Source organism: Heteronotia binoei, chromosome 2, assembly GCF_032191835.1.
Source record: "Heteronotia binoei isolate CCM8104 ecotype False Entrance Well chromosome 2, APGP_CSIRO_Hbin_v1, whole genome shotgun sequence".
NCBI classification, from domain to species: Eukaryota; Metazoa; Chordata; class Lepidosauria; order Squamata; family Gekkonidae; genus Heteronotia; species Heteronotia binoei.
The window spans coordinates 90,713,690-90,737,734 of NC_083224.1; the positions used below are offsets into that span (position 1 = coordinate 90,713,690).

Consider the following 24,045-nt stretch of genomic DNA (forward strand, 5'->3'; position numbering starts at 1 on the left):
AAAGAGGCAATGCTCTAGGACAGTGGTGTCAAATGTCTAACCTATGGGCCAGAAACGTCCCACCCAGGGCTTTAAAAAGGCCTGTGGGGCTCTTTTCTCCCCCCTCCCCCTCCTGTCCTCACCCTTTGAAGCTCCAAGGTGACCAAAGTTCCCAGCTCCCTCTTCCTTGTCTTTGCAGGCTGAAGCAGGAAGCAAAGCTGCAAAGAAAACACAGAATGGATTTTCCATTAACGTTTCTATGCCCAGAGAGCATAGAGACCTTAATGGAAAACCCATTCCACATTTTCCTTGCAACTTTGCTGTGCTGCAGCGTTCCTATGGCCAGTAATTAGTTACTTTTAGCAAACCATGATTTGCCAGTATATCCAAACCAGCACAGTATGAACTCTGCTTGCCCAGTGAATCAGTATTTGAGACCCGTGATAACAGCAACCTATAATTTGCAAAAGACTGGAAACAGCTACTTCACATGCAGTGCATGAAGGGAGAAGTGATCCAATGCCATGCTGGAAATTGAAAACAAATCAGCCAGTATCATAATGCCCCTGTAGAAATCGATGGTGCGGACTCATCTGGAGTACTGTGTACAATTCTGGTCACCCCACCTCAAAAAAGATATTATAGCATTGGAAAAAGTACTGAAAAGGGCATTCAATGAAATTGCTGAGCAGTCAGGTAAATGTAAAAACTGTGTCGTAATAGGTGATTTTAACTATCCGCAGATTGATTGGGTCAATATGTGTTCAGGTCAAGAGAAAGAGATTGAGTTTCTAGATTCTCTCAATGACTGTGCTATGGAGCAGATGGTCTCAGAACCTACCAGGGGTGGGGCGATCCTGGATTTGGTCCTAAGTAATGCCCAAGACTTGGTGAGAGATGTAAAAGTGATCGCACTGCTTGTGAGCAGTGACCATAACGTTATTGATTTCACCATTTGTATAAATAGTTGCCCCAAAAGACCAGCACAACCATGTTTAACTTTAAAAGGGGTAAATTCTCTGAGATGAGGAGGCATGTGAAGAGGAAACTGAAAGGAAAGGTAAATTCAGTCAAAACCCTTGGGGAAGCTTGGAGGCTATTTAAAACTACAATCCTAGAAACTCAGATAAAATATATACCACAAGGCAGGAAAGGCACAAACAGGTATAAGAAAAGGCCTGCATGGTTAACAAACAAAGTAATGGATGCTGTAAAAGGTAAGAAGGACTCCTTTAAGCAGTGGAAAGCTAGTCCAAGTGAGATTAATGAAAGGGACCGCAGGCTGTGGCAAATCAAATGCAAGACTGTGATCAGGCAGGCAAAAAGGGACTATGAGGAGCATATTGCAAAAAACTATGGGCGTTTTCACACTGACCTTAATCAGCAGCGACGCCCCTCTTCACCGCGCAGGATCGGCGTGGATTTCGCACTAATTGCAGCGGAGCACCCGGGAGAGCCGGAAAGTCCCGCGGCTTTTGCGGCGCAAATGGAAACTGGTTTTTGGCGGTTTCCGTTTGCGCCGCAAAAGCCACGGGACTTTCCGGCTCTTCCAGGTTCTCCGCGGCAATTAGTGCGAAATCCGCGCCGATCCTGCGCGGTGAAGAGGGGCATCGCTGCTGGTTAAGGTCAGTGCGAAACAGCCATAAAGACCAACAATAAAAAAATATTAAAGTATATTAGAATCAGGAAACCAGCCAGGAAGGCAGTGGGGCCCTTGGATGACCAAGGGGTCAAAGAGTTACTGAAGGAGGATAGGGAAATGGCTGAGAAGCTGAATGCATTTCATCAATGTGCCTACTCATTCTGTCCTTGATAATGGTTTCTACCAACTTTCTCAGTATTGAAGTCAGACTGACTGGCCTGTAATTTCCCGGATCTTCTCTGGAACCCTTTTTAAAGATGGGGTGACATTTGCTACCTTCCAGTCCTCAGGAACGGAGGCAGATTTCAATGAAAGATTACATATTTTTGTCAGGAGATCCACAGTGGGGTGCCGCCGGGCTCAGTACTGGGTCCCATATTCTTTAACTTGTTCATAAATGATTTGGAGTTTGGGAGTAAGCAGTGAAGTGGCCAAGTTTGCAGATGACACTAAATTGTTCAGGGTGGTGAGAACCAGAGAGGATTGTGAGGCACTCCAAAGGGATCTGTTGAGGCTGGGTGAATGGTCGTCAGCGTGGCAGATGAGGTTCCATGTGGCCAAGTGCAAAGTAATGCACATTGGGGCCAAGAATCCCAGCTACAAATACAAGTGGATGGGGTGTGAACTGGCAGAGACTGACCAAGAGAGAGATCTTGGGGTCGTGGTAGATAACTCACTGAAAATGTCAAGACAGTGTGCGACTGCAGTAAAAAAGGCCAATGCCATGCTGGAAATTATTAGTAAGGGAATTGAAAACAAATCAGCCAATATCATAATGCCCCTGTATAAACTGATGGTGCGGTCTCATTTGGAATACTGTGTACAATTCTGGTCACTGCACCTCAAAAAGGATATTATAGCATTGGAAAAAGTGCAGAAAAGGGCGACTAGAATGATTAAAGCTTTGGAACACTTTCCCTATGAAAAAAGGTTAAAACGCTTGGAGAAACGTCAACTGCGGGGTGACATGATAGAGGTTTTACAAGATTATGCATGGGATGGAGAAAGTAGAGAAATAAGTACATTTTTTCCCTTTCTCACAATACAAGAACTCGTGGGCATTCAATTAAATTGCTGAGCAGTCAGGTTAAAACGGATAGAAGGAAGTATTTCACCCAAAGGGTGATTAATATGTGGAATTCACTGCCACAGGAGGTGGTGGCGGCTACAAGCATAGCCAGATTCAACCCTTTAATCATTCTAGTTGCCCTTTTCTGCACTTTTTCCAATGCTATAATATCTTTTTTGAGGTGGGGTGACCAGAATTGTACACAGTACTCCAGATGAGGCCACACCATCGATTTCTACAGGGGCATTATGATACTGGCTGATTTGTTTTCAATTTCCAGCATGGCATTGGATCACTTCTCCCTTCATGCACTGCATGTGAAGTAGCTGTTTCCAGTCTTTTGCAAATTATAGGTTGCTGTTATCACGGGTCTCAAATACTGATTCACTGGGCAAGCAGAGTTCATACTGTGCTGGTTTGGATATACTGGCAAATCATGGTTTGCTAAAAGTAACTAATTACTGGCCATAGGAATGCTGCAGCACAGCAAAGTGCTTACAAAGTGTAAAGGGGGAAGAAAGATTACATGCGTGACAAAAATGTTCCTTCAGGACTCACCCACATACCATCTAACCTGGATGTTGTGTTATGTATGCCAATACAATACCTGCTGTCTAGCTGAATTATAGATTACACATTCAGGGGGAAAGACAGCTGTAGAACAACCCCTGTATGCATGCTTTTGCCAATAAGGATATGAGAAGTCACTGTAGGCTTCATTTAATAAAGCATTATTAGCCAACCAAAGTAAATGCCAGAGGTGGTACAAAGCATCAGCTGAGGTATCTCATGTAATTGTTCAAGCCATCCATTAAAATTTCATGCCTTATATTCAGGAACAAACTGAGAAGTAAAAAAGGCCCTGGAAACTGGGGTGGCCAAACTACAGCTCGGGAGCCACATGTGGCTCTTTCACACATATTGTGTGGCTGTCAAAACTCCCACTGACCCATTGGCTGGCTTGGAGAAGGCATTCATCTTTTAAAATCACTTCTCCAAGCCAAGCTAGCCAGCAGCTTGGAGAATGCATTTAAGGTTAAAGTTGCTTTCTTTTGACCTCCCACTCCCCTCCCCACCTATTTACCTTCCTTCCTTCTCTCAAAAATCTGACGTTTATGTCTTGCGGCTCTCAAACATCTAATGTTTATTCTGTGTGACTCTTACACTAAGCAAGTTTGGCCACCACTGCCCTGGAACAACTCAGGTTAAATTGGCTCCCAAGGAGCTACAAACCAGCACTGCAGCTCAGCGGTGCAAACAGTGGACATTGGCTCACCCACTGTTCCCTCCTGAAACTGGCAGCCCTGTAGGAAAAGACAATGACAAACTGACATCGGTTCCCATTGCTGATGAAGGGGCTGAGCCAAATAGTTGTAGAGGCTCAGGCAGAGATGCCAGAGCTTAGCTATTTTTGCTCCTGGCAGTTAGCAGCCCTCTAGGGCACTGGCCCACAGGTAAATTTCCCTGTAAGTTAAATGGCCAGTCCACCCCTGATTGCTTTTGACAGTCTCCAGCATTGAAATTGACACCTTGCTGAAAAATTGTATATTGAAATTGACAAGTGTAAGAGCTGAATTACAACTTGCAATGAGAAATGGGCAATGATGAAGCCAATAGCAGTACAAATTGCATTATGCATAGGGGAAATTCCAGTTCAGCTGTCCAAAGGAAAAGAGCTGAGTGATTCTCTTGACTCACCTTTTCAAGATAATTGATCTGTTAGTGCCATGGTCTAAACGGATTTTTGGAGCTGTTATAGCTTCTGGCTCCTCTGTACCATTTCGCACTTTGTGACTAATCCTAGTTACTGCCTTGAATTTCTTATGTGTAAATGTGATATGGCTGGTCAAATGACCATAATAAAGAATGAATGAATCCTAGTTACTGTTCACCTTTCCTCACAATGCAGCCATGGTAGAGCTGGATGGAGATGACATTCGAATCTCATCTCGGGGGAAGGTTGCTGAACGTGACATTGTCCAGGTAACAAAGAAATCTTTCTCTCATATTGGTTTTAGTCCTCTTTAACGTTGTGGGCATCATGTAGTCCAAGCCAAAAGCCACCACATAAACTACTTGCCTTGCCAGCTTGAAGCTTTGTACCAGTCTTGGCATGAAAGAAGAGACAATGGAAGAATCTTTGCTTTTCAAAACTGGCTTGTAGTGGAAACTACTATAATACCTTTGGCATGTGTGAGACCCAAGCAAGGGTCTCAGTGTAGCCACAGTGTATGGAGCACAGGTCCATCAGTGGCTATTAGCCACAGTGTATGTGTGTATATAACATTTTTTGCCACTGTGTGACACAGAGTGTTGGACTTGATGGGCCGTTGGCCTGATCCAACATGGCTTCTCTTATGTTCTTATGTTCTTATGTCTGTATCAGCAGGATTTATGTTGTACTTCATGTGACCAAAATGTGCCAGGTAGGAAGCTCTGAATAAACAGTGGCCTAGCTCTGACTGTTTCAGGTCTTCTCTGTATATGGACCAATATGGCAAAGAAGATATGACTGATCGACAGGATGAGGACAAATAATACCAGACAGTACTATTTATAAGTGAAAACCACCTGTCAGAAGACTAACTGTCCTGAGATTAGCAAAAGTTTCCTTCAGTTACTGATTACTGTTTGGAAAGCTCTTGAGTTCAGTATCCTGATCTGTTGCTTCTGTTTATCTTTCTGTGGTAAGACCTCAGCTAAGGAGGTCTAGGCATTATCTCTTCATGGAGAATGTCAGGAGCTTGACATCTGTAATCTTTCTGTACTATTTGTGTGGTTCAGTCTGTCTGGATCAGAAAGTCCCAATTGTATGAATGTACACTTGTGTATGTGGACTTTATGTTTCATGTGTGTGGGTAGTTCCTGCCTGGCTCATTGGAGCCTTAAGGACTGAGCTTGGGGACTGGGAACAATGGGAAGCAGTGCAGGATCCAAATCTTTGCTTCCCCAGACCAATCACCAGCCCCCTGCTGGTTCAAATGACCCAATGACATTCTTGTGTGGGAACTTTGGTGTGTATATAGTTAGCCCATTGGCCTAGTACTCCAGTCTTAGTCTGTTTATTACCATGCTGTAATCACAATAAAAGAACTTTGATTCACCGCTATCAGACTCCTCATACATCGAACCCACTATTTAAGAACACTGTTGTTTTAAAAATAATTTAGTTTTGCCTTTCAGGCATCTGATATCCATGTAATTTTCTCTTGCAGTTTGTTCCATTCCGGGATTACATTGACCGCACAGGAAACCATGTTCTAAGCATGGCTCGGCTGGCTAAAGATGTCCTTGCTGAGATCCCAGACCAGTTCATCTCCTACATGAAAGGGCGTGGCATCAAACCCAACCCAGCTCCACCTCCATACACACCCACAGGCCATACCCTTCAGACCCAAATTTGAAAACAGGAAGAGGAAAAGAGCACTTGAGTCAAGTGCCTGCAAAACACAAGGCACTCACTTGTGTTAATTTTCTGTGGACAGCCACCAAGGCAGTAAGCATACCATAACATGAAAATCTGCAGTGTACTCTTTAGCCCCAAAAATCCACTTTGGGAACTGGTTAAAGCTGTAATTCCAGCACACCAATATGCACACCAATTAGAAGCACTGACCAGCCATGAGATGCAGCAACCTAGGGGAAATGTGGGTTTTTTTAAAAAAAGAAAACAGGACAAGTCCAGTCATTGGCAAGCTTCTTCGTTTCCTGATTGGGAATATCACCAAGATGAAAGGAGTCTGGTCTGTCTTGACAGTTCTCTTAAGGAGATCTACATTATTCATTTGGCTTATGGTTCTTGTGATGGACCAGCCAGTCCCCAGATCTTCCAAGCACCTCTCTTTCTCATAACAGGAATTTCTAAAGGATTTGGAAGTTTTATACCCCATGTATAGTCCACCTGACAAGTCATCTCTTCTGCGTTTCCTCCTTGCTTTATAATGGCCCAGCTTGTGGAGTGACCTGACAGGCTGAATATTGTAGTCAAGTTAACTGTGTGATGTCGCCTCTGATGGTGTTCCTGCTCTTCCTTGTACCACACACTGTCCTTGAATTGCTTAATACCCCTCATCCTCTGTAAGTCTAATTTGTCAAATATCCGTGTAAGCCTGGTTTGAGTTAGTGCGCCTGTGTGTGCTTTTGCAAAGGTCCTTTTTGTTTGTTTTTTTAAGTCCCAGTTTTTGGCAAGGTGCCATCTGCCCTTTGACCTCTGAACAGCACTGTGCAGAGTGTAAATAAGATGTTCTGAATGTGAGAATAGGAGAACAGAGTAAGGACTGGGCCTGTGTTATTGATCTTGCTGCAATCCTATCAATCATGCTGGTTGAGTCCTAACTCAGGAAGGCCATAGGCTCTGGGCTTCAGCTCCATGGGCATAGAGGGGTCCTGTCCTTCGTCCTGTCCCAGGGTCAGACTGAAGCAATTTCTGTGCTTGCAGCGCAGAGGGTTTTGGAAGAGTCTGGTTGGCCTTTCTTCATTTTCAGCTTTCGCAAGGCACACAACTACTACATAAAATGTCCAAACTTAGTTTACAAGGCAGGCCCAGAGCAAAAGCAGTTAGGCATGGAGTCTCAGCAGTTGCGTAAACATTCCTCTTTCCTCACTGGACAGGCCCTGAATGAGGCACTTTGTAAATTATTTTGTTTGTGTATTTATTTCAATTCATACCTTCTCCTCTCCTCTAGGTTAAGGATAGCTTACACTTTAACCATACTGTTAATTACATTTAATGCTACCTACCCCTTTCTAAGATCAGAAGGCCCAACAAATTGTGCTTTACACAGCTGCCAGCACAAAAGTTTCTTTGTTCATTCTCCCTGCCTCCCTATTGTCTCTCCAGTCCCAGTCTGCTTTTACCCCCCATTCACACATTCTTCTCTTCTCTCACACATCACCACCTCCTTTCGCAACCACTAAGCAACTGCCTCTTTTATTCAGTAATTCTTAAGCAACCCCCAGAAGTTATATTTGACATCCTGGGAGAATAATGGGTGCTAGAGGTGAAAACATCAGGGTTGAGGACTGGTGAGTTTCTCCTGCTGGGAATATTGCTTATATAACTGGTTATTACCTGTATAATTTGTTAGAGAACAAAAATGCCCCTCCACCTCATTTTAAAATCCATATTTAGCAGAATGTTCGCCATGTATTTAAATATGTTCGTAAACACTTACAAATTGCCTTTCCTCCCTTTGCCTTTGAACTTGCTGATTCAGACAGGTTCTGAGAGCCCAGACCATTCACGGAATCTGAGCTGCTGATTCATCATGACTTCTAACCTCCAGAGATATCCTGACTTTGCTATTAGAATATAAGATTAAAGGAGAGATGTAGCAAAGCTTAGTTCTCCAAGCACACTACATCACTTCTCTCGATCCAGGTTATGTCTGTTAAAGTGGCCTTACTGATCCTGTGCTGTTTAGCTGTTTGAACAGCTAATTTAGGGTGTAATTACTTGTTACAGTTTTCTCTAAAGTTCTCTCTAGGTCCCAGTAAATTTTGTGCTGGGAACTTAATCCCAGGCAGACATGGATATGATCAGATTGGGTGTGTATGGAGAGGGCAATTCAGCCTCCCCCAGGATCATTTTTGCAATCTAAAATGACCTCAGAGGTGATAGTTGCCCCTTGGGGGCTCCTAGTGCCCTAATGATGTACACCTAGGTTTCCCCAGCTAGACAAATAGTGACCCTTGGGATTATTTCAGGATTGAAAAATGGTGGTATAAACCGCCTTTATTATGGATCAAGGCCTCAATCCCAGTTGGGCCCATGCATGCTTGTGAATAAGTTCCTAGCATGAAACTTACAATATACATCAGGTCATATGGAGGACCCTGGAAAAATGTAATATGCAGTTTATCCCTTAGGGAATCTTGGTGGCTGGCTGGGTCATAAACTCTTAGAGAGCAAATCAGCCAACAAGGTTTTCTTTAATACTTTCTATGGTGGATTTAGGTTGATGTGCCCAGAAGCATAGTCTCACAATACAATCCGGAATTATGGTCAAGGGGAGCCTTGCCATTTACTTTAATATGACATGTGGATTATTACCATTGCTTCTACTAACATTTTGGTCTCCCAAATTCCTAAAGAAAATAGGGCATGACAATACTTCTTCTTCTTTGCTTTTGCCTTGTTCAGCCTCTCTCCCCTTCAGGTACCACTTAAGATTAGAAACCTTCACAGAGGAAAGATAGAGAGGTGTATATAACATGAGATCAGTTCTGAAAGAGCAAAGGTATTTAATAGCATTTTGCCTGTGCTAATTTTACCTTTATGTCTGTGCATTATGTCATGTCATGCTATTACAAGTTCAACTGAGTGCTGCATACTCTGCAGTTTTGTGTGCCATGTTTCTGTACCCAGTGGGTAAAGCATGCCAAAGTGTTCCTGTGCCCAGTTATGTGAGTATATGAGCAAGGTGATACAAATAATGCAACCTTATGCCTTGCTGTGTATGAACACAGTGTACAGGGGAAATGTGTCAGGCAAAGAGGGTGCACTGTGCATGTAAGATCAGACCTGTTGAACCTCCAGGCCCAAAGAATAGCTCTTGGGTAGGTTTTGGGATCAGCAGTAAATCTCCAGGTGAATGCCTCTGAGTCCATGGAGAAAAGCTGTTATGTGTTCTCCCAAATTCAAAATTTTATTGGTTTCTAAACAACCATTTAGCATGTTCCTCCCTATCCCATTCACCAATATTTTTATTTGCATGGTAATGCCCTAGAACTATTTATGCTACTGTAGCCTGCATTGAATGTCTGATGTAATATGGTTTATATTGGATTGCCTTAACTTAAATAAATGATTCCTTTTATTAAAGCAGTGTTTCATATCATGAATAATTTAAGTTTATCATATGCCCTACTTTTGTGAAAACAATCCAAAAATATCACTGCTCTGTCTTGAAACATCCCCATGGTGACACTGAAATCTTCTGAGTTTGAGGCATATATACACAATGTAGTAAACACTGTATATAATGTGTACTATACTGTATAACTATGAAAAATAATAAGAGGAAACACAGAATAGTACACAATGTGTACTACTAAATTTGGTAGTATCACTAGTCAGTAACATAGAGTGGGACAAAGCTTTGCCTTCCAAACATGCTGCTTACCAAGCATAGGAGTCCTCTCTTCTGCCTCTGTACTGTCTTTGTAGAATGGCTTCTGTAAGAAGTACAAGCATCATTGGAAACATGAGGAGAGATGTTTGTGGAAAAGCACATACAGTGAGAGGCTACAAACCAGGCTATGGTAAAGAAAAGAGATTGGCTGGAATCAGTGAGAAGTATAAACACCAGTTAATACAGCAAAGTCCACTCAAAATCATACACAGTTCTCTTTGGATAGAGAGCTGGGGATTTCTAATCATGTACTAATGTGTGCTGACTTTCATGTTTCTCATGATTCATTTATTGTACATTCAAGATCAAGGTACTTACAGCCAAATACAAAAAAAAAATATCCATGTCTATGCTGTTTCAAATATAGTATTTCTGAAACCAGTGCACTTCAAGAAATGGATCCAAAAGTCTGGCTGGGTGCTTCTTATAGGCATCAACCTTTCCCATCCACTTCCAGAGCTCCATATTCCCCAATTCACTATGCCTCTTCTAAACTTTCAGGAGTAGCCTTAGTGCAACATAAAACAAAACCTGAGACATAAATAGCCCAGCCTTGCACCAAAGAGTTTGCTCCCTGCAAAGGAGGACTAATAAGGCCATGGATTCATCGAGGCATCATCACACTTCTCCCCCCCCCCTTTCACCCCACACATTTGCAACATAGTGCAGCCATCTTCTTGAAGAGTAATTGGAACTGCTAAACTGTATCATCTTGTTCCAGATTTCTGAATGCATATTAACTCTCTGAACCATTTTAGGTTTGGTAGAGCTCACTTTTAAAGCTTGCTTTGAAAACATGTTGAACTTCAAAGTTCACATAGCAGGAGATGAGAATATAGGAAATCCGACAATTGAAATAGGCTCTGTGGCCAATAATGAAGTGGGAACCGGAGACAAAGTTCTGCCCGACATGGGGAAAAGGGTATCAGTCCACCCTACCTTTTAGCCTAGTTTGATTGTGGTTTTTCAACATGGAGTAGATATGGAAATTCTCAAGGATCTTAAGCAAGTTTTGCCCCAGGTCTCTGGCTGTTCTTTTCTGTGTGATAAGTCAGAAAAGTCCTGGTATGAGCAAGATGTTTGTACCAGTCTTCCTTTACTGCTGAAGAGGGACAGAAAGCTACAGTGAAGTCAATCCATCATGTTGCTGCTTGCTTGCGTCAAGCAGATTTTTTTTTTTAAAAAATGGCCCCATTGAGCTCTCGCTTGGTGGCATTCCAATTTATTATTCATGCTGAACCATGCGGACTGTATCAGAATCATCCATCTTGCTTAATATTTATGTTTCATTAGAATCTCTTAGCAATTATGGATGTTGAGGCAAGCACTGGGGGACTTCATTAATATCTGCTCACAGATGAAGGAAAACACAGGTTTGGCTTAATGATTTTCAGCACCAACAGTCTGTGACCATGTAAAAAGGGAAAGAGATCAAATGTTACTGCAAAGAGGTACAGCTGAATAACAAAACTGCTGTTAAAGTGTTGCCTTGAACCCAGGTTGGTTTGCATTTGTATACCTGCAATTTATAACCATTAGAAGCAACCACTCTCTATATCAGATGCAAGAGCGACATCTAGAGGCCACAGACTAAGGTCAACATAGTATTTTTTTCACCACAGAGAGAGCCCTTGATGGTACAAGAAATCCATGTTAAAGTTGCAGGAGAGGGCCAAGAGCAAGCTAAATTGCTGTCTGCTCCTACTTCCATGCACCTGTGCTGTCACAATGGCATTTTGAATTGGTGCTGCTTTTACTGGAGAAAGGCAAGAGAGAAATGTGATAAATTAGCAATACGCACGCATAGCTGGTCTTGAGGACAAAAGGAGATCGAGGAAGAATCGTACTGCTACAGCACCAACCCCAAATCAGACTTTTCCCTGCAGCCACTGTGGCCGGACCTGCCTGTCCCGCATTGGTCTTGTCAGCCACCAGTGAGCCTGCAACAGACGTGGACTACTGCACCTTTCTTAAATCTTCGTTCGCGAAGTCAAGCCGAGAGAGAGACAGTGTATATTCCTGCATGATCACATTCCATTACTATGGAATCTGGTACTGAGCAAAGAATTCAGAACATCTCAACTTCCTTTTCTTTTTTCTTTTCTAAAAAAAAATGTTTCTAAAAGCCATGGTTTTGAAGTCTGCACACAATGTCTAGTAAAAGTTTAGAAGCTGGTGTGTGGGGAGTGCCTTTAATGGCCTAAACTACCTTTTACCTCTTGCCATATGTACAAATTTGTTTAATATACATGATTTTTTTGAGTGACAAAATTCCACTTTTCTGGCAGATGGTAGAATGTTTATTTCTCATGCTCCAGGCTTCCTCTCATTTCCCTCCTGCCTAAATGATATTGCCAGCAGCTTCAGTGGGCTTGGCAGTATGGGTCTGGTCACTGCAATTTTGCTATAGAACAGGGCCTAGTTTTAGGGGGAACTGCTTTAAAAAATAAAATAAATTCATTAATTGAAACACACCTACTGACCTAGAAAAAAAAAACTGCAGAGGGAGCTGAAGGTACTGAGAGGCCCAATCCAGATCTATTCATGAGTGCTGCACATATCACTAATGATCCCAGAAAGATGATCCAGATGTATATTGGCATCCACATTCAATGCATACCTGCATCTTCCTTGCTGGCTAGCATATAACCCATTTTAATTATTATTAGGTACAGGATCTTTTATAATTAGGTACAACATCCCATGCAAGGTCCAAGTCCTATGAGACCTGCCACTTCACAGCTATAGACTACAAGGAACAACAAATCACCATCCCTGGCCACAGAAACATCTAATAAGTGCATGTAGTAACGTGAAGAGGATGCATCTCATGTTTGCCTGTCCCCCAGTGGGTACAGGGTAGTGGGAGAAAACTTTTAAAAGCTGCTGGGTCTCTGGCATGATGTTGCTTCTGGTGAAAACCCAGAAGTAATATCATGTGTCTAGGAATTGCCAGAATCTCTGCACTTTTTGCAAATCCTAGAAACCAATGTCACTTCAGAAAGTGGCAGTGGGAGAAAATGTTTTTGTTTAAATGACGGTTGGGTTAATGTTGTGATTTCACTTCTGAGAAAAAACCTCTCTAGGAATTGCAAGAAACTCTATGCTAATACATTTTATTAGGCATTACAGCATCTAACAGCTTCTCATTTGCTTTTAGTCAGCTTGTCCAAAAAGGAACTGTGGACCAATCTGAATTGAATCTCAAGAACCTAAATGGCTTGTAGCATGATGCTGCTTATAGACCAGGAATGGTCTATTATGTGGTTCTCAAAGTCCCCACTGCATCAGATATTTAAGAGTCTGGCTGGCTTAGAGAAGGCATTTCTCTCCTTAAATCACTTCTCCAAGCAAATCAGCTGGTGGCTTGGAGAATGCATTTAAAGTAGTTGCTTTCATTCCAGCTCTCCCTCCCTCCCTCCCTCCCTTACAACTCTTAAATATCTGACGTTCATGTCTTGCAGCTCTCAAACATCTGACATTTATTCTATGTGGCTCTTACATTAAGTAAGTTTGGCCACCCCTGTTATAGACAGTTGTCTGGACAGGGTTAGTCATGTCAAAGAAATAATGAGCAAAACACATTACATGGTATGCTTCACCCAAAAGACTGGACTGCAAAGAATCTGGGCTTATTGAAGAACTGGGCTTATTCCAATGGCACTTGACTTTTATTAGTTTAAGTGGGATGAATCACCTCACCCTCACATCATCTTTTGTAACATTGACAACAAATATATACTTTAACTTTTCCATTCCCTAGCCCCCACGTCCAGCACGTTTAGTTATTTATTTAGATGTTTATATCCTGCTTTTCTCCCCAGTTGGGACCCAAAGCAATTTACATTGTTTTCCTATTTTCTATTTTATCGTCACAAATAGAACATGATCTTTAGATCTGCCTGTCTATGCAATGCCTCCACCTTGTCTCCTCAGAGATTAGCGTTTTCACTAATTTGACATCTTCCTCATAAGTGTTTTAACAACTGAAAAGTACTTGATGTGCAATGTCATATGAGCATATTTCGCTCCCTGAGCAGATGTACAGATTTTTCTTTCCAGGTCCCGTGACCCAGGTCCCATTGCTGAGTCATCTGAAACTTCTCCTGCAAAATAGCTTTTTCAAGCCAGCCTGAAACTGATCAGAAAGGGAGAAGCAGATGAGGGGGCTCACTGAGCAGTTGGAGTATGCCAACACTGTGGAGATACTGGAGGCCACAAATGCTGCAGAAGTCTGTGGAAGGCTGCGACTTGCAGACAGGTAGATCACCACTGAACACGGTATCCACATTAAAATGAAAATGGCTAACACTGTCAGAATCATAATGGTGGCCTTCTTGTTCAAACGAATGCTCACTGAAGAATGGACCACTACCATCTTCCTGCACCAGAGGGACTGAACAATCCTACCATAACATAGGACCAACAGAAGCACAAAGGGGAAAAAGGCAACCCCCCCAAAGAGCACAAAATATAAGTATGTTTGTTTGGGGGTCATCAGAAGCATGCAGTATCTAGTATCTTCAATCACAATGACTCCTTGATGCATCCAGTTGGGAACTGAGACAGTGAAACCCATAAACCACATGAGCATGCAAAGCAAAAATTGCTGGAGCCTGTTTGTTGAGAAGGAGTAGGTTGGGTGAACCACGGCCATGTACCTCAGGATGGAGGTGGTAACCATGCTGTAAAAGCTACAGAACATGGTCCACATAGAAAAGCTCTGACTGCTTATACACACAGCGGCACCCATCTTCCAGTCCTCATATACAAAGGTGAACAACAGCACAGTGACATTATAGAGGAGGAAAATCAAATCAGAGATAGTGATGTTGACCATAAGAGTGTTAGTCATTGTGCAGATGGAGCTACTGATGCTGCTCTGGAAACCCTCAATTAGGACCAGCAGCATGAACAAATTGCCAACAAAACCAATTAACAAAGTGAGACCACAGAAAGAAGCTAAGATGTGTCTGAGATGTAACACTGTCAAGCTTCCAAAACTGTATTCAATTCTATGTGAAGAAGTGTTACTGATGGTGCTATTGGAAGCAAGGAGGAAAACCTCTCTGACTTCTGGGAGGTCCATCATTCCAGCTTGCTAAGAAGATAACAGTGGGTAGATATTTCTCTGGAACAACAAAAATTAAGAACCACATTACCATTATTTTTTCCTTTGCTTTGAACAGAGTCAGTACTAATATCTTAGTGTTTAGTCTGAACAAGACAGTCCTAAATGAATGTTTGCCATAGCACACTGAGTGCCTGTGGCAATTCACAAAATCTATTTTACTTCTACATTACTTCATTTCTATGAGGAAAGGGAAATTCCCACACAGGGGATTATTAGACATTCATAGTTTGTGAGAACCTCAACTACTGCTATTAGGAAAACCTACAAAGTAATTAAGGAAATGTTAGGGAAAACATTTAAAATTTAGCAGCTATTTAATAGCATATTTCCAATAGGCTTGTCAACAGGCAGAGCCAAAACACATAGCTGTAGGTTATAACTTTCCACTGATGGTCATATTATGATGTGAGGGGGGAAAGGGGGGGGGGGTTCTGATGTGTGATTACTTTTAATGATTGCTGCAAAATGCCTGCTGGATGCAATTAGTCAGACATCAATCATGGCGAAACTAGATATTGTACAGAAGAAGTGTGAAAAATATCCTGCCAGTTTTATTTTTACTGAAAAACACCCATAGGAGACTGTCAGGAATGCTGGCAGAGGATATATTTAATTCTGTCTCTTCCTACCATTTATCCTTTCAAAATTTCTTTTTCCAATATGCTTTTCACCTCGTAAGGGGAAAGTTATGGGAGGGGGTTGGGGGGGGGGGCGGTGATGGGTAAATGGAAGGATGGACAAGTGTACACAGCTTCTCCATCCACCATTCCTACACTGTGCCCTTTGTCAGTCACACTGACTGCCTCTAGAGTTTTTTACAAGCCAATCCCACTGCAGTTCACCCCATTCCTGTGGTTGTAGCCCTCAATAGTGATACCTGCATAGACTCTGTTCTCTTACCTGTTTTAAGTGTCAAGCAAAACAGCAAAATTCCATAAAGCTTCTTTTTGTGTAATCATCATCCCAGGATAGCGGCAACCAGCTGCAAACGGTCAGACTCTCTGCAGTAATCCCATCAGCTCCGACTGTGATGTTTATCCATTTCAAGAAAATGGTGACAGCAAAAGAAAGCTGGGAGATAGCATTTGTAGTATATAGCTATACAGACCAAATAAAACAATATTTTAAAAAGAAAAAACAGAGTCAAGCAATGTTCTCTCTAGGGTGGCCAGATCGTCCCGGGCCCCCGGGAAAGTCCCTCCCCCGCGCCCCAAATCCCGCCTCCCGGCTTAGCTATCCCGGGACCATTAAAAGTCCCGGTTTAGCTAAAATGGATCCAATGGTGAGGGCTCCACGTTAGCTGCCAGCCTGCCCAGCCACTGGGGAGCAGTCTTGAAGTGGTGTGGGGGCGTGGCAGGCAGCTAGGGGCCCTCACCATTGGTCCGTGGGACGTGGCTGCTCACCCTCGCTTCCCGCTTCCCGCCCTGCTTCTACTTTCCCTTTCTTCTACTCTGATCTGGGCTGGGAAGCAGACGAAGTGCTCGATCTGCTTTCCTTGCCCATTGCAGAGAGAGAGAAAGAGAGAGAGAGAAGAAGAAGAAAGAGAGAGAGGAAAAGAACGAAGAAGAGAAAAACATTCCCCTACTACAGTAAGTGTGGCCTTCCCCCCTTCCCCCCATTTGCTGGGCCGCCCAGCGACCCTCGGCCTCCCTTCCCTGCCTGGGCCCCGCTCACCTGCTGGGTGGCTGGGCCTGCCGCGTGGCGGCCCAGCGACCCTCGGCCTCCCTTCCCTGCCCGGGCCCCGCTCGCCTGCTGGGTGGCTGGGCCTGCCGCGCGGCGGCCCAGCGACCCTCGGCCTCCCTTCCCTGCCCGGGCCCCGCTCGCCTGCTGGGTGGCTGGGCCTGCCGCGCGGTGGCCCAGCGACCCTTGGCCTCCCTTCCCTGCCTGAGCCCCGCTCGCCTGCTGGAGGAAACGCGCACCACCTTCCAGGGCCCGGCCAAGCCCCGGGCCAGCCGAGGGCGCACAGCCGGGGCCAAAAGCTGGCTGGACGAGGCTGCTCCAAAGGCACGGAATTAGGGCTCCCTCGTGACGCGGGCCCCGTGGCGCAGAGTGGTAAAGCAGCAGTACTGTGGTCTGAACTCTCTGCTCACGGCCTGAGTTTGAGTCCGGCGAAGCTGGATTCAGGTAGCCGGCCCTAGGTTGACTCAGCTTCCCTCCTTCCGAGGTTGGTCAAACGAGTACCCAGCTTGCTGGGGGGGGGGAGTGTAAAAGACTGGGGAAGGCAATGGCAAACCACCCCGTAAAAAGTCTGCCGTGAAAACGTAGTGAGTCGGAAACAACTGGTGCTTGCCCGGGGGACCTTTCCTTTAGTGATGCGGGGCTGCTGCAGCCCAGATCTTGCTCCCACCCGGGCTTGCTGCAGAAGGAAGGGAAGGAAAGGAAAGGGGGGTTGAGTCGTCGCTTCCCCTTCTCGGCGGTGAGTTTCTCCTCCTCCTCCTCCCCCCGGACCGGAAACTCCAAGCGCCTCTTTGCAGCGCTGGGCAGGCTGGCTGCTTGGCGGCGAAGTTGTTTTGGAACGCCGGGGAGGCTCCGCGCGCGTCCTGCTGCCCGCCCGGGCTCACCTCCTCTCTTGCTTCGCGCGCCTGGCCAAAAGTTCGCAGCAGCGTCCCGAAAGCAAGGCGGCATGTCGGAGGAACCTCCAGCTGGCGGGAGGGGAGAGGAGGCGGAGCGCGGGCGGCGGCAGCCCGGAGGCGCTTGAGAGGGTGGAGAGGGGAGGAAGGTGCGGCGGGGGAGACTCCAGCGCCGGAGCGGAGGCAGCAGCGGACGCGGCTCGGGGAGGGGGCAGAGGAAGGAAGCCGGCCGGAGGGGCTGGCCCCCCGCCCAGCGATGGGAGTATTGGGGTGGGGGCGCCTTGGAGGAGAAGCTGCAAGAGTTGCGGGGGGGGGAGGAATGTGAAAGATGGGGGGTGGGGGGTCCTCTTTCCCTGGTGGGCAACCTAAGTTTCCAGTCCTCCGCGTGCAACCCAAATGCTCCCTCTAAGCCGTGGAGTCTTGGGAGCAACAATTCTGTTTTCCCGAGCTCCCGGCCGTTAAAGTTGCGAGTTGCTACGTGATATCTGTTTGCTCTGGGGCCCTTTATTCCGGCCTGAGCGGAGGCATAACGGTGTGAGCCAGAGGCTAAAATGCTGTGAGGTAGCGGACGCTCACTCGAGGGAACTCTGGCGCAACCCTTTCTTTGCTTGCAAACTGGACGGGGGGGGGAGGCGCTTTCCTTTCTGCGTGTCCAGAATGGGCTCTGCAGAGACAGGGCGTTTCGCGCGGCAGAGAAGGAAGAAAGGTTTTAACTTCTCCTCTCCCCCCCCCCCCACCTCGGGATGTGTGGCAGTTTTGGAAGTCCCCCCCCCCCCCCAACACACAAGCCGTTCCCAAAAGGATCGCTGCTGACATTAACCGGAGACAGCTCTCAGAAGGGTCCGGCCTGAGAAGCTCCACCCCCCCCCCCCCACCTTCACTTTTACATTTGCTTTTCTTTTGGCAGCGGATGGCGTTGTGGGGGGAGAGAGCATAGGCTTGTTTTGTTGCTGAAGTTGAGCGTGGCCAAGTGGAGAATTTGCTCCAGAGAGCCACTTTTGCTGGGAGAAGCTGATACTTTTGTCAACTTAAGCCCCCTCCCCCCAACCCCCCCCCCAAACAAACCAAAAAACCATGGTGGTCTCTATGGCACTGCACTCTGCCAAAGTCCTTACCCAAGCTCCACCCCCAAATCTCCAGGAATTCCTCAACCCAGGGTTGGCAACCCTACCCATAGCTCTGTTATTGGGGGTTTTACAGTGGATTTCATGGGGGGTCTCTCTTCAGCTATCCAGGCTTTGAATATCTCAGCCTGAAGTGTGTATTTCACAGAGTAAGATGAACGAAGCTGGCTTAAATAGATTCTCTTCCCAAAGGACTTTAGGAAAATCAGTTCTGTGAGGAAGTTTGGGGATCTGTGAAGGAATTCACAACACCTTCAACCAACAGTGCAGTTCTGAGCAGAGTCATACGCTTCTCAGTCTGTTAACTTTGAAGGACTTTGAAGGGAGCGAGTCTGTCTAGAATTGCCCCGCAAGCAACAGTTCCCTTCCCAGGATTCTTTAAGGCAAGCCGTGACAGTTAAACTGGTTTAGCCCATATAAGTTTGTAGGCTAGCCTATGCCCTTCTGTCACTTAATGCTAATAATTTTGGGGGGTCCATATGGCTGTGTGCTCAGGGATGAAGTTGGGAGTTATTGTGCGGTTGAAGGGGGTGAATGATACTGGATTAATTAATGCAGCGTGCAAACTGATCACTTGATACCAAGGCTGGGTTGACCTTCTGTCCCTTAGAAAGCAAGGAATGCAAGTGCCACCTTGCTGCCTAGTTCAGTTTTTCATCTGTGGCTGCACAGATGCCTCTGGAAAGCTCTTCAGAGGAGCATGAAGGTGAAAGTCCCGGGCTGTTGTTGGTTCCTGTCATTTGAAATCCAGAGATATATAAGAACATAAGAGAAGCCATGTTGGATCAGGCCAACGACCCATCCAGTCCAACACTCTGTCACACAGTGGTCAAATATATATATATATATATATATATATATATATATATATATACACACACTGTGGCTAATAGCCACTGAAGGACCTCTGCTCCATATGTTTATCTAACCCTCTCTTGAAGCTGGCTATGCCTGTAGCCGCCACCACCTCCTGTGGCAGTGAATTCCACATGTTAATCACCCTTTGGGTGAAGAAGTACCTCCTTTTATCTGTTCTAACCTGACTGCTCAGCAATTTCATTGAATGCCCACGAGTTCTTGTATTGTGTGAGAATGGGAGAAAAGTACTTCTTTCGCTACCTTCTCCATCCCATGCATAATCTTGTAAACCTCTATCATGTACTCCTGAATAAGGATGGTTCCATTTATTGTGCTCTCTCTCCAGTGTTCTTGCTTTAAGCAGCATCCAAAATAAACCTAAGAAAAGCACCATAAAAGTTAACAATTAAAACTCCAGTGTTCTTGCTTTAAGCAGCCAGTTTGGCACAGTGGTGAAGTGTGCAGACTCTTATCTGGGAGAACCCAGTTTAATTCCCCACTCCTCCACTTGCAGCTGCTGGAATGGCCTTGGGTCAGCCATAGCCTCTCTCAGAGCTTGTCCTTAAAAGGGCAGCTGCTGTGAAAGCTCTCTCAGCCCCACAGGGTGTCTGTTGTGGGGGGAGGGAGATAAAGGAGATAGCGAGCCACTCTTGAGTGGAGGGTGGAATAGAAATCCAATGTCGTCATCTTCTTCAAAATAAACCTAAGAAAAACACCGTAAAAAGTTAACAATTAAAACTCAGCCAGGGCTGAAGAAGCCCTGACTTGAACGGTTCTGGCTACCCAGATGTTGGAAGCTGAGTTGTGTTGACCGTGGTTAGTACTTGTATGGGACACCCCCAAGAATATCCAGGATTACTGTGCAGAGGCAGGCAATGGCAAAGCACCTGTGTTCGTCTTTGTCTTGAAAACCCTACAAGGGTCACCATAAGTCCTCTGTGACTTGACGGCACTTTCCACCACCAAGGTGTAAAATCAATGAGCAGTTTTAAAAGAGTCTCCTGACAGTTTTTAGCAAAAGCAGACTATGAAATATGATGTTAAGAGTTCAACTAACTAAAAGCCTAGGGGAAAAGAAATATTTTGTTCTGGTACCTAAAAAGAGAGCAGGACAGGCAACCAACCAAGCCTCAAGGGGGAAGGCATTCCAAAGGCAAAGGAGCCACCACCAAAAAAGCCCTGCCTTTGGTTGCCATCTTGCTCACCTCTTTAAGTGGGATCAGACAAGGTCTTAACTAGTGAGCTGGACTATATGGGAGGAGGTTGCTAGTAATAGCCATGGATTTAAGCAGCATTCAAAATAAATCTAAGAAAAACACCATAAAAGTTAACAATGAAAACTCCAGTGTTCTTGCTTTAAGCAGCCAGTTTGGTGTAGTGGTTAAACGTGCAGACTAAAGTAGCCATCATGCTGGGTGGCTAGAATTTTTAAGTTACCTCATGTTATTGTTCCTTTTGGTTAAACAGGTTTGTTAGTTTTTGTGTATATGTGTGTGTGTGAAAGATTACAAAAACCCTGCAAAACCAGTGAACAGAAAGATATGGTAGTGAGATGAGTGTGCATAACATGGACATTGATGCTTCTTGTTGTTGGAGTAGCTAACTTTTAATTTCAAAGCTACAAGACTTTTGGGATGCAGCCAGGTTAAAACCTGACTGGGCTTTGACCTCTAGAGCAGTAAAGAATATAGGTCCAAAGTACACCTCCCTCTCCCTGCTGCATGCAACTTTCTCTGCCATTTCCTCCCTGGCAAAAGGAGGAGGGACCAATTTATGCCCCCATTTCTCCTCCTTTCTGTGTGGTGTATGGCATTTTATGTACCATGCTTCCTTCTCTCATTCCACAAACTATATCGGGGTGGCCAAACTTGCTTAACATAACAGCTACATGGAATAAGTGTCAGATGTTTGGAGAACTGCAAGACATGAACATTAGATGTTTGAGAGCTGCAAGGGAAGGAAGGAAGGCAAATAGATGGTGGGAGGGAGAGGTAGAAAGCAAGCAATTTTAAATCATTCTCCAAGCTGGCTTGGTTTGAAGAAGTTATTTAAAGAGATAAATGCCTTCTCCAAGCCAGCCGACAAGGCATTGGGGACTTTGAGAGACACACAATTTGTGTGAAAGAGCCACATGTGGCTCCTGAGCTGAAGTTTGGTCATCCCTGAACTGCATAAAATAGAATCGTTCAGGAGGGCATTTCTATAAAGGTAATAAAACTGTACTATAATGGAATGGTTTAGGAAGGCAGTTTATAAAGGGAAAGGGGCAGTGAACTATAGAATTGTGGGTGGCGGTGGAAAGTAATGTCAAGTTTCAGCCAATTTATGGCAACATCATAGGGACTTTGAGGCAAGAGGCTAGTGGAGGTGGTTTGCCATTGCCTGCCTCTGTGTAGCAACCCAGGACTTCCTTGTTGGCCTCCCATCCAAGTAGTATCTAGTGCCAACCCTGCTTAGCATCGGAGATCTGATAAAATCAGACTAGCCTGGACCACGTAGGTGAGGGCAGACCACTGTGTCTAGGACATATTACCTGAGCCCTCCTCCCACTTCAGGGTCATCAGAAAGCGGGGGGAGGAGGAAATGTCTTCTGGGTACTCCATTGTTCCCTAAGGAGATCGATTCCCATAAGGTATGATGGAGAACTGAGCTGTGGTTATCTGGGACTCTTGGGGGCAGTTATTTTGAGCTACAGGTACCCAATTTGCAGCATAGCATCTAGTGGATCACCTCAAAATACCCTCCAGGTTTCAAAAAGATTGGACCAGGGGGTCCAATTCTATGAGCCCCAAAAGAAGGTGCCCCTATCCTTCATTATTTCCTATGGAAGGAAGGCATTGAAAAGGTGTGCCGTCCTTTTAAATGTGATGGCCAGAACTCTTATGAATAACTTTTTTTAAAAAAATTGAAGCCTCTTAGCTCACTAATATTTGCATATTAAGGATGTCTGGCCCAATGGGAAGCTCTCCTGTTTTGCACATGGTGCTCATAGACAGATTAGGGAGTGCGCTACAGGCCTGTGGATGTCACTTCCTGCTTCTGGCAGGTGGCGCAGGGGAAATGATGTCACATGAAGTGATGTCACTTCCTGCTTCCGGCAGGTGGCGCAGGGGAAGTGATGTCACAGGAAGTGATGTCACTTCCTGTTTCTGGCGGTGGCATGATGTCACAGGAAGTTACGTCACCGGAAGTGATGTCACTTCCTGTTTCCGGCGGCGCGCGCTTTGCGCGCGCACACCCCTACCTTCCCCCCCCCCAAGGTGTCCCTGGCTGGCCTTCAGACATTATGGCCACCCTAGTTCTCTCTAAGCTGCAGAGTCTTGTGAGCAAAAATTCTACTTTGTGAGCTACTGAAAGTTGTGAGCTACTGCAGAAATTAGTGTGCTCTGGGGTCATCCTTCCTGAGCTAAGACAAAAATGTGTGAGCTGGAGGCTAAAAATCTGTGAGCTAGCTCATGCTAACTCAGCTTAGAGCGAACACTAGTCGGGACAATGTCTAGGTATAAGCAAACATAGGAAACAAGAATCCTTTCTCAATCTCATCGCCAAAAACTAGTTACATGAAAATTCAGTCTGTCACAAAAATACCCTCCTAAAAATAGGTTTTGAAAAACCTTTGAGAGATCAATAGCATGGGTTTTTTTCCCTGCCATCTTCAAGAATGCCATTCTACCACATAGGGGACCACCACTGAAAATGCCCCTGAAGAGACAGCCATTGCTCTGACCTTTTTGCATTCTTGGTCAGCAGAGTGAAGGAAACACAGCAGAAAATCTCACGCAAGGCAGACCCACAGCAGTGGCCTCTAGGCAATGAGGGGCTCCATAGGTAATAGTACCTTAAGCTGAAGCTTGAAATTAATAGGTAGCCAATAAAGCACTCTCAGCATGGGCAATAGATGTTCATTACAATTAGCAGCAGATACAGACAAGCTGTCACATTTTGTGCTTGCTGACATCTGAGTTGACCTCATGGTCAGTCCCATGTAGAGTGTTGCAATAATCTAACTGCATCCTGCCTCCCTGTGAGTAGCAATAAATTGACACTGTCACTTTTCCTTCATGGGAGGTTGTTGCATTCCCAGATGTCCTGCCATTCTCTCTGTCTCTGTAAGGTATTAGCCCCCAGTTTTGCAGAGCCTGCAAGAATGTTGAGAATGGGTAATGATACCACTACAAAATGTCTGCCATGAAGGGCATATAATGTTTGCCAGGGTGTGCTGCTGGGACAAAAACACAGACTGCCTGGAAGTTGCAGACCAAGCATTCTGAATGGGTGCAAACATGAAGGTGTTGCCTCCTGGGTTCTTCTGAAATACCTCTTGCTTCAACCAAGTGGAATGAAACCAGGATTGCTGCTTTGCTTTGGCAAAGAAGCAAATGGACACCCAGAAACGTAATTAGTGGATGCCCATGATCACTCAATTGAGGATCACTGGTTTAGAGTATTCAGCTGGAGTGCACAGATCCCATCTGGCCTGTGAGAACCCCCCTTTGGCTCTCTTCCCTACATCCCCCTTATGCTATAAGAAACCAA

At 45.1% G+C, this 24,045-nt stretch overlaps 1 protein-coding gene across 2 annotated transcripts in view; it reads left to right on the plus strand.

Annotated features, from left to right (window-relative positions):
- The window catches only part of CPNE5 (copine 5), a 307,885-nt gene extending 298,372 nt beyond the window's left edge, over nucleotides 1-9,513 (plus strand). The window contains exons 19-20 of one of the 2 annotated variants that reach the window (XR_009555063.1): nucleotides 4,600-4,673; nucleotides 5,906-5,981. Coding sequence is in view for 1 of the 2 variants with exons in the window: in XM_060231586.1 (XP_060087569.1) it covers nucleotides 4,600-4,673; nucleotides 5,906-6,094 (263 nt within the window). In the remaining variant the exon portion in view is untranslated. Of the gene's footprint in view, nucleotides 1-4,599; nucleotides 4,674-5,905 lie in introns of both variants that reach the window. The other variant, XM_060231586.1, reaches the window with a different exon arrangement.
- Nucleotides 9,514-24,045: the final 14,532 nt, after the last annotated feature.